The 10000-nt window shown below is 43.0% G+C and overlaps 2 protein-coding genes across 2 annotated transcripts in view; both read left to right on the top strand.

Annotated features, from left to right (window-relative positions):
• LOC121857004 (organic cation transporter protein-like) overlaps window positions 1-10000 on the top strand; it is a 70512-nt gene that overhangs the window by 17178 nt on the left and 43334 nt on the right. The window lies entirely within an intron of this gene.
• Window positions 1-10000, top strand: part of LOC121856949 — a 17857-nt gene that overhangs the window by 4573 nt on the left and 3284 nt on the right. The window contains exons 2-3 of the mRNA XM_042352740.1: window positions 9035-9291; window positions 9539-9674. Coding sequence (XP_042208674.1) covers window positions 9057-9291; window positions 9539-9674 — 371 coding nt within the window. The 5' untranslated portion in view covers window positions 9035-9056. The remainder of the gene's footprint in view (window positions 1-9034; window positions 9292-9538; window positions 9675-10000) is intronic.

Raw genomic sequence — 10000 nt, 5'->3', positions numbered from 1 at the left:
AATATTTGCGATGGCTGCTTGTGTCAGGACGAGGAACCAAAAATCCAGCCATCTCAGTCACTATCTTGGGTCTGGGAGAGAGCTCCTGAAGTCGGAGTTGCCTACATTGAGAGATGCTTTGAGATACGGTGTTTTAATCAGGCAAATCAGTGAAAAGAACCAAAGAACTTACACAAACAAAGACATTGCCAGTGATATGACCAAAGCTGTCTTGGCACAGTACACTCTGGCTAACGCTCAGTTCAAGCCTCCAGTCATAACAAGTCAGAAGAAGATTAGTGAGAGACTGCTAGCCAGTTGGGGAAAAGGCAAGAGATATCTCTCTTGGGAGAGGAAAACTTGCAGTTAAGGACAGCTTTGCCAAGCAACTGGACCAGTTATTTGACATAATTACTTGCAAGTGCCCAATTGTTCTCTGTCCTGAGTTTGGATGCGATCGTGACTGTAAATCCGAGGCCCACATCTCCTGTATTTGCAAGCGTGAACTGAAGATTCCTGTGATCGAACTGGCATTTGTCAAAGCACAGAGAGAGAAGACTGGCAGTATAGGGGCTCTCATGATTTCTAGCCAAGATATTCCGGAGTCCAAGAGACAGGAGGCTGCCACAGAGAGACAGAAGAGGAGAAGAGTTGCCGAGGAAAAGAGACTTGAGAAGGCCCAGGGTGAGGTAAAAAGGCCGATGATTGGAGTCAAGCTGATTCAGAGTTTAATGACTTCCCCATGGCTGATCCGAGTGCTGACCAGGAGAATGGTGACTTTGTCCCTAACCCAGAAAATAATGATCCCAAACCTTCCAGGCATAACATTCGAAATAGGAAAGATATCCCGAGCATAGCGCTGGCCAGCATGCGACACCACACTGGTCTCAGAGAAACTGCAGAGATAGCAACAGCTGCCTGGATTGACGGTGGTTTGATAACACCTGATGATGTTCACCTGGTGATAGATCATAACAAAGTAAGGAGAGCTCAGGAGAAACTTGTCAGTAACCTAGAAGAGGAGTTTGATAAGGGGATAAGAGAAAATGGAATCAATTGTTTGTTCTTTGATGGGAGAAGGGATGACACTAAAGTGTTCATGAAAGTTGGAGATTCTGACAAGTTGTTCCTTGCCATGGTGAAGGAGGAACACTGCTCCTGCTGCAGTGAACCAGGAGGGAAGTATTTGTGGCATTTCACTCCAGAGAAAGATGACATCAGGAAACCAGCTGAGATAGTGGCAGATAACATTGTGAACTGGCTCAGAGAGAGGAACGTAGACTAGACCCTGCAGGCCATTGGAGGGGACAGCACCAACACGAACACAGGGTGGCAAGGGGGGTCATACAGTGGATAGAGCGGAAGATTGGGAGGAAGCTGGTCTGGATTGTTTGTGACCTCCACACCAACGAGTTGCCACTCAGACATCTGATCCAGGAGCTGGATGGCAAGACTCTTTCAAACAACAGATGGTCTGGTCCTCTTGGCAAGATGCTGGACTCTGCCACTGAGTTGGAAATAAATCCGAGCTTTGAAAAAATCACAGTTGGCCCTCCACTCGTTGAGCTTGCACATACTGTCATTGACGACCTGAGTACTGACCAGTACTATGGTTACATGATTTGCAGTGCCATCAAAACTGGGGTCATGCCTGATAGACTTGCTTACCTGCAGATAGGTCCAGTCTCACATTCTAGGTGGCTCTACAACTCTCAGGTTCTGCAGAATTTGGGTCGCTCATCATAAACTGAAAGGAACCAGCTTCACAACCTGAGACTTATTGTCCAATTCATCGTGAATGTCTACTTGCCAAATTGGTTCAACACCAAGGTCAAGTCATCGTTCTCCGAAGGTCCGAGGCATGTTCCCTTCCAGCTTGAGCTCCTGAGGAGTCAGCCAAGGAAGGTTGTTCAGATTGTGAAGCAGACTGTGAGGAGATCTTCCTGGTATGCTCATCCCGAGGCAGTTCTGCAGACAATGCTCTGCAGTAAGGATGAGGAGGAGAGAAGAGTGGCAGTCAAAAAGATCTTGGATATGAGACTTATGAGAGGATCTGGGCATGACGAATCAGTTGGTGACGATTCCTTCAGGGTCAGGAAGACTCCTGAAGTCAATCTAGGTGCCAAGACCCTCACTGATCTCATAGATCTGGATAACATCCAGGCTGGCAGTGAGCCCCTCTACCTGCAGCCTCACCAATGTTCAAGTCAGAGCTTTCCTGGACAACCCCATGCATGTCCCTGCCTGGCCCTCGCACACCCAGAGTATAGAGCGTTGTGTACAGCAAGTGAGCGAGGCCAGCAGTCACGTGTACAGCCAGGAGAGGAGGGAAGGCTACATCCGAGCTCAGGTGGTCAGCAGGGAGGTGATGAGTAGAAACAGAAGCAAGAAAGACATGTTCTCTATGGTGTGCAGCAACACCGGGTCGTAGTAGTAAAACCGGTTTTTGTATTTGATGATTTTGTTTTCTAAAGGAATATTAAATTTAATAAATGTGTCAAGATCATTCGTTTCACTATTCTGGATCATTTTCATCCTAGTAAATTAACCTGATACATTTACTTTACTTTGAATAAGCTATTTAGTGGTGTTGGTAAAAGGGTGGGAATACTGAATTTTCATAAGATTTCAAGTTAAAATTTACCTAGCAAAAAATAAAAACTTTTCAAATCTGAAGATATCACATGATTCTGCACATAGAACTACATCATTAATACCATGGGCCGATTTTTCAAACTCAAAAAAAAAATCGCCTCCGTATGACACACCCTATAATACGCAGTTCAATTCTGGTCACGGTATTATAGAATGGATATAGAATCGTTGGAAAGAATTCAGAGGCGAATGACAAAACTAATCCAGGGCATTAGGAACCTTGAGTACAGAGACAGGTTAAAGCATCTTAATTTGCACTCCCTCGAGAAACGTAGAGTGAGGGGCGATGCGATCGAGGTGTATAAATGGAAGTCAAGGCTTAACCAAAGGGGACATTACAAAGTTACTCAAACTTTCCAACCAGGAGCGAACTCGTAACAATGGTTTTAAATTAGACAAATTTAGATTTGGGCGCGAAATAGGTAAACATTGGTTTGTAAATAGAGTAGTGGACGACTGGAACAAGTTACCAAATATCATCATGAACTCGAATACGCTGGATAGCTTCAAACTTAGGTTGGATGGATATATGAGCAATAGGGACTGGGTGTAAATGGGACTGCCCAGTATGGGCCAATAGGCCCGTTGCAGTTTCCTTCATTCTTTTGTTCTTATGTTCTTCTTAAGTCAGCCAAGATGTCTTTTTATCTCATGAAAGTGCACGGCCTCCATTTGCCTAGTGAGGAGGCAGCTGAGATAATTAATAACCACTTTGCTACCATATGTCATACCCTACCCAGTCTTGACCTCACTCTCCTCCCAGCTTACTTACCTTCCCCCCCCCCATCCCTCTCAGTGTTCAACCATTTGAAATTGCCAACAAACTCCTGAAATTTAAATCCAAATGCTCCACAATCCCAATTGACCTCCCAATCAAAATTTAGAAGGAGTCTGTAGTCGAACTTGCCACCCCTCTCTGTTCTATTATTAATGCATCCCTCAGACAAAGAAAATGCCCTAATGAATGGTAAACCGCATTTTTCACCCCTATCCGCAAAGTTCCCACCCCACAGCCCCCTTAACGACCTCAGGCCAGTTGCCATTACCCCCATAACCAGTCTACTCTGTGAAGACTGTTTTTGAGTGGGCATTATCTCGTATTTATCAGTCAATTGATCCACATCAATTTGGCAATATGAAAACCTCCTCTACATCACACTGCTTAGTTAGTTTCCTGGATTTCCTGCAGAAAAACCTGCAGAAACTTAAGACATCACTGGCCGTGGCCCTTGTTGACTTCAGGAAGTCTTTTGACCTTGTTGATCACAGCACTGTTATCAACAAGGCCATTGAACTAGGGCTGCACACCAACCTGGTCTCATGGCTCACAGATTTCCTGAGTGAGAGTCATCATCCAGTCAGGTACCAGGGTTTTGTCTCCACATTTCAACACCTCACCTAAGGTGTTCCCCAGGGGACCAAGATGGGACCACTGTGCTTCCTAATCCTGATCAACGACGCTCTGTCGGACACTCCTCACAGGTGGAAGTACGTGGATGACTGCACTGTGGGGGTTTCAGTGGACAATACCTTACCGGACTACTCATCGCTACAAGACACTTTGGACAGGCTACAGGCATGGACTACGGAGAGCAAGGTCACCATCAACCACACCAAAACCGTAGTCATGCACACCAATACCGCCACCACTCCAGTGCAAGCTCCAGCAGTCACAGTGGGTGCCCATCCTCTCCAGTTAGTGCAGTCTACCAAACTCCTGGGTGTTACCATAGACCACAAACTGGACTGGAAGACCCATGTAAACACAATCAAGGCAGCCTCATACCGACTCTACATGCTACGACGACTCAGGTCACTTGGGGCACCCACGCCAGAGCTGAGGACTATCTACAACGCCTTTATGCTCCCCAAATTAACGTATGCGTCTCCAGCCTGGTCGTCTTCTCTCAACTCTACCCAACAACGTCAGCTAGAGAAGGTACAGAAAAGGGCCTGTAGAATCATGCTCGGCGCAGACTACTCCGGCTACAACAACGCTCTCTCCACCCTGGAAATGCCATCCCTCAGAGACCTCCACCACCAAGCACTAGCAAGTTTTGGCAGTGGACTACAGCACCATCCACGTCATCGCTCTTGCCACCGGCAGTCCCCCGCCCACCTTCGCGCAGTCCGCCACTACAACAAAATTCAGCCCATAAAAGCCGGCATTGATAGATATAAGAATTGCAGCATCCCATCTATTGTTAAAATAATAAACAACTCCTGATTTATGTATTGTACAGCCCTGTAAATGTATTGAACGCATATCATTATGTCTAAATCACATGTAAGTTTGTATATTTTCAGCCACCGGCTGGAACTCTATCAATAAACCGTTTATTATTATTATTATTATTAATTATTATTATTATTATTATTATTATTATTATTATTTTTATTATTTACTGTATGTTGTTAACCTTCACACACACACACACACACACACACACACACACACGATGTTAACCTTCACACACACACACACACACACACACATGAAGTTAACCTTCACACACAAGTTGTTAACCTTCACATACACACACACACATGTTGTTAACCTTCACACACACTAATGCTGGTGGAATCCAGTACAGCGTGGAATTAATATGACTCAGATTTATTTCAATATTCGATTTTGAAAGAAACCCCAGACATCACGAGGTAAGTAAACACGAAAACAGGACGTGACATAACAATGTGAAATTAATTCAGATAAATATTAATTTTGAAAATCCAAGAACTGTTGATGTTTACATGTAGTGAGATAAATTTAACGTTTGGTAATTCCGTCGATATATAAATTGTTTCTAGTGAATAAACGATATTTGTAAAGAGTTAATTAATAATTCCTTGGATAAACATTTTAACGGGGGATACATGAAGCAGTAAACGGCAAAAACAGTTGTAATGATTATGACTATGAGTTATTCATCTAAAGTGAGCCAGACGTCCTTGGATCATCCTAGAACCTGGGTCAGTGGTTCCCATACTCGGGGTAGGATATAACTCATGGGTTCGCCTTGGCCTTACTATTCTACACTGTAATAAAAATATATGCCTAAGATCAAACCCAGTGGCTCCAGGAATACAAGGAGACCGCTACACATGAACCATACGGCGGTCGGCAAAGTTAAAAAGAAAACTTATGATTTCGAGACGTGGGTTAGGACAAATGGTGAGCAGGACAGGGGGATGCATGCCGGATCGAGGAACCAAACAAAAGCAGAGAGTAGAAGGGCTGAAAAAGAGTTCCAGAGGCAGATTGCTAGTGAGGTCAAGCCAACCCCAAAGGCTTTTTTCCGCTAAGCAAAGTCGAAATTAAAAACACGAGTAGGCATATCGGACCTGCATGAGGCTTGAAGATGGTAGTTATTCAGATTCTGACCAGGATAAGGCGGAGGAGTTGAATTTTTTTTTCATCGCTGTTCACAATAGAGGATGCGAACGAACTTTCTGCGTTTGAGGAAAGACGGTTTGACACAGAGCTGACCCACATTGTGTTCACAGAGGAGAATATAAGAAATAAATTGTCAAAGGTAAAGATTTACAAGAGTCCCGACCCTGAAATGGTGCATCCCAGAGTGTTAAGAGAACTGTGTAACGAGCTTGTGGAGCCCCTGAAGATCCTGTTCTGCAAAGGCCTGCAGGAGCAAAAGGTCCCCGACGACTGGAAAATGGCTTATGTGAATCCTATATTCAAGAAGGGCGATCGTCACTCCGCGAATAATTATGGACCAGTGAACCTGACCGGCATAGTATAAAAAATACTAGAGAGCATCATCGTAAGAGATGCCATGGTGGAACATCTGCTACAAAACAACCTTGTAAAGGAATGCCAACATGGTTTTATGCTGGGAAGATCCTGCTTAAAATAATTATTCAAGGTACTTGATGTTTAGACTCAAATTGTAGAACAAGGCGGAAATATCGACATTGAATACCTAGATTTTGCCAAGGCTTTCGACAGTGTACTCCATGAAAGGCTGAAAATTAAACTGGAAGGGTACGGGATTCGGGGAAGTGTCCTAGTGTAGATCGGAGGTTTTCTGCATTACCGCAAACAGTACGTGGTGATAAATGGTACGAAATGGTATCCCGCGAGTCACACCTATGACTCGCGGGATACCACAGGGCAGTGTATTGGGCCCGTTGTTGTTTGTCTGTTTCATTAATATGCCAGAAGCTATACACTCCTTCCTACACATGTTAGCGGACGTTGCCAAGTTATTTAGGGAAATTAAGAACCAAATAGACTGTGGAGATCTGCAGAAAGAGCTCTATGAGCTTCAAGAATGGTCGAAGAAATGGTTGCTAAGATTCAATGTCACGAAGTGCAAAAGGATGCATCTGGGTCGCACCAATAGTAAGGAGGCGTATCACATGTCCCAACTGGATGAAGAGACTGCATTAATTGAGACCGAATGTGGAAAGGACCTGGGTGTGTATGTCGACAATGAACTTAAGTTATCTGGCCATTGTGAGAAGAAGGTGAATCAGGCAACGAAACTAGTAGGTCTTATAAGAAGGTCGTTTAGTTATCTGGATGGTCCGTCGCTCGTCACGATCTTCAAGAGTGAGGTGCTTCCCCGTCTGGAGTATTGTCATCCCGTCTGGACCCAGAGGTTTGCTAGATATTGTCAATTGATTGAAAATGTTCAAAGGATGGGAGTGGTGCCTGCTCTACGGAACCTCCGTTACCCAGAGAGATTGGAGCACCTGCAACTACCTAGCTTACACTACAGACGGGCGAGGGACGATCTAATCGAAGTGTATAAACATCTCAGGGGGCACTACTGGTCGAATGTACATACCTGGAGCTGGTGGACGTCTGCTCAACAAGGGGTCACGGCTCAAGGTTGAAGAAGCCGCTAGTCCAGAAAGCTGTGAGGGCATTTTTTTTCTGATCGAGAATTGTGAACTCTTGGAACAACCTACCAGAGTGATGTGACGGCACTGAGTGTGAGTTCATTCAAGACCAGACTTGACCAACACTAGTGCAAGTTCCGATATATTCAGGAGCTAGTGCATGCCCAATATCTGCCAACAGTGAGTATCAGAGACGCGACCGACCGCCCAAGCGGCTAACGAACCGATCAGTGGCGAAGAGGATTAAAGTAAAAAGTCAAAGTAATGTCACACCGTTTTATAAAACAGCAAAGTTACCGATATGATATTTTAAGAAAAATATTGTAACGCGTACTATACGTAATGGGGTGGGGATTTAATGGGAGGAACTTGGATAATGTTGTTGTTATAATGTTATTACTGTGATTCAACAACGAAGGTTAATAATACACTAGTCCAACAACATTAAAAATTATGTAGGTTAATGTTGATTCCTATAAACTAACACTCCCCACGAAATATCATATTTAAGTCCACTGTTTGTATATGTGGTTTGTTTTCGCTGTCATAGGGGTTTACTGTAACAGGTAAATAATAATAATAATAATAATAATAATAATAATAATAAGATCAGGGCAAGAAGGTCATCGTAAATGGCGTCGTACACCCCATGACTGTTCTTGTGACCCACATCGGGGACTGGGGGGCGAAAATTTAATAATTATTCATAGTAAATACTATTTATAATAAAAAGTAAAACCAAATATTAATGATAATAACAACAATAATAATAATAACACTGTAATAATAATAATAATAATAATAATAATAATAATAATAATAATAATAATAATAATAATAATAATAATAATAATAATAATAATAATAATAATAATAATGAACTATAAAAAAATAAAAAATAAATAAATAAATAAAATAGTGAAAAACGCTATATGTTTGTTGGTATGTTGTGTTGTCAAGTGAGAGAAACAATTGAGACCCTGCAATTGTGTGTACTGTAAATGAGCCAGAAAGTCAGCTCAGCAACCTGAGACTTGGTCACAATTTCTTGATGCCATATCGCGGCAGGGTCTACCATTAGACAACACATTATGCTTCCAATATCTTCCCTGGCGGCAGTACCTCCCTGTTTGGTAGCTGCCTACTACCTGTTTATTGCAATGCCGCGATTATGTATACATACTGCAGGACTTCTCCAGTCTCCATCTTTCTTTTTTATGAACATCTCGGCATGTAGATAATTACAATAATCTATACGTGAGGACTAAGGCGTATTATTAGTTAGAACTTAACTTAAACAACGATATAAAAGAAACAGACAAAGTTTTAACATACTGTATAATAATTTATTCCGATTTAGTTACAGAACAAATAAATTAATTCTTTTTAGATAAGACGTCCATTGCTCTTTCAGGGTTTATCGGACGACGTTTATCTCAAGTAAGCAAGGCACACAACCACACACAATATATGAGAGAGAGATAAATAATATTTACTTATATATCGCTCTATTTACTCAGTTTTATTCTTTCAGACAAAATTAAAACATTTCGGAGATGGACGAAGGGGAGAAGATGAAAGAAGCGATCACAGAGGTGAAGGAAGATCCCCAGGAGTTGAAAGAAGGGAAGGAAGTGGTCCAGGAGGAGAAAGATGGGAAGGAAGTGGTCCAGGGGGAGAAAGATGGGAAGGAAGGAGACCTCTCGTGGGTCAACACCTTCGAGGACCTGTTGGAGGTAGTGGGCACCAACGGCCGCTGGAATATCCTTATGTTCATCATGTGTGTCACCTGTGAGTGTCCATCTGAGTCACTCTCTGAGTCACTTCTTGGTTTAATAACTAAACTAAGCGTCCACTGACTCACTAGGCTAAAGGATAGGCTAGGCTAGGTTAGGTTAGGTTAGGTTAGGTTAGGTTAGGTTAGGTTAGGGTGGTTAATCCTTAGGCGAAATATGCTGGGGTGTTAATATTCATGTGATACAACTACAGTAAACACACGGGTACTGGGAGTATAGGTCGAGTGTCTTCCTCTTAACAGCGGTGGCGATATCGCCGCTACAAACTTTGTCCTACCAGTTCCTCGGGGCGACACCTGACTACTGGTGCCACATCGCCCCCCTGGTAGAGGCCAACTGGACGGACCAACAGATACTCTCCCTCGCCATTCCTTACAGGTAAGACCTCGTTCTTAGTATTCGTAAGGAAGGAAGCTCTTCCCCTCACCATCATGATCCTCTACACCTCTTCAGTGAAACTGTTTAAATGAGCAAATTTTATCATGTATGAATAAATTTCCTTTAAGTTATTGTAAAAAGTAACTCAAAGTCCTTCTTGAGGAGGCGATTTGGGCCTTTATGACACCTAAGCTTTTTTAAGAAACAAGAGTAAGTTACACTAGTATACCCTGGAGGAGAAAAAGAAATCGAATGCGTTCACAAATCACCCCATTCCTTTTTCTATCATGGCAAGTAGCTACCCTGCCACGACCTTAGTTCTTACC

This window comes from Homarus americanus, unplaced genomic scaffold (assembly GCF_018991925.1).
Source record: "Homarus americanus isolate GMGI-L3 unplaced genomic scaffold, GMGI_Hamer_2.0 scaffold44060, whole genome shotgun sequence".
Classification (NCBI taxonomy): domain Eukaryota; kingdom Metazoa; phylum Arthropoda; class Malacostraca; order Decapoda; family Nephropidae; genus Homarus; species Homarus americanus.
Note: the sequence above shows the minus strand (reverse complement) of the source record. Positions and strands in the feature narration are given on the sequence as shown.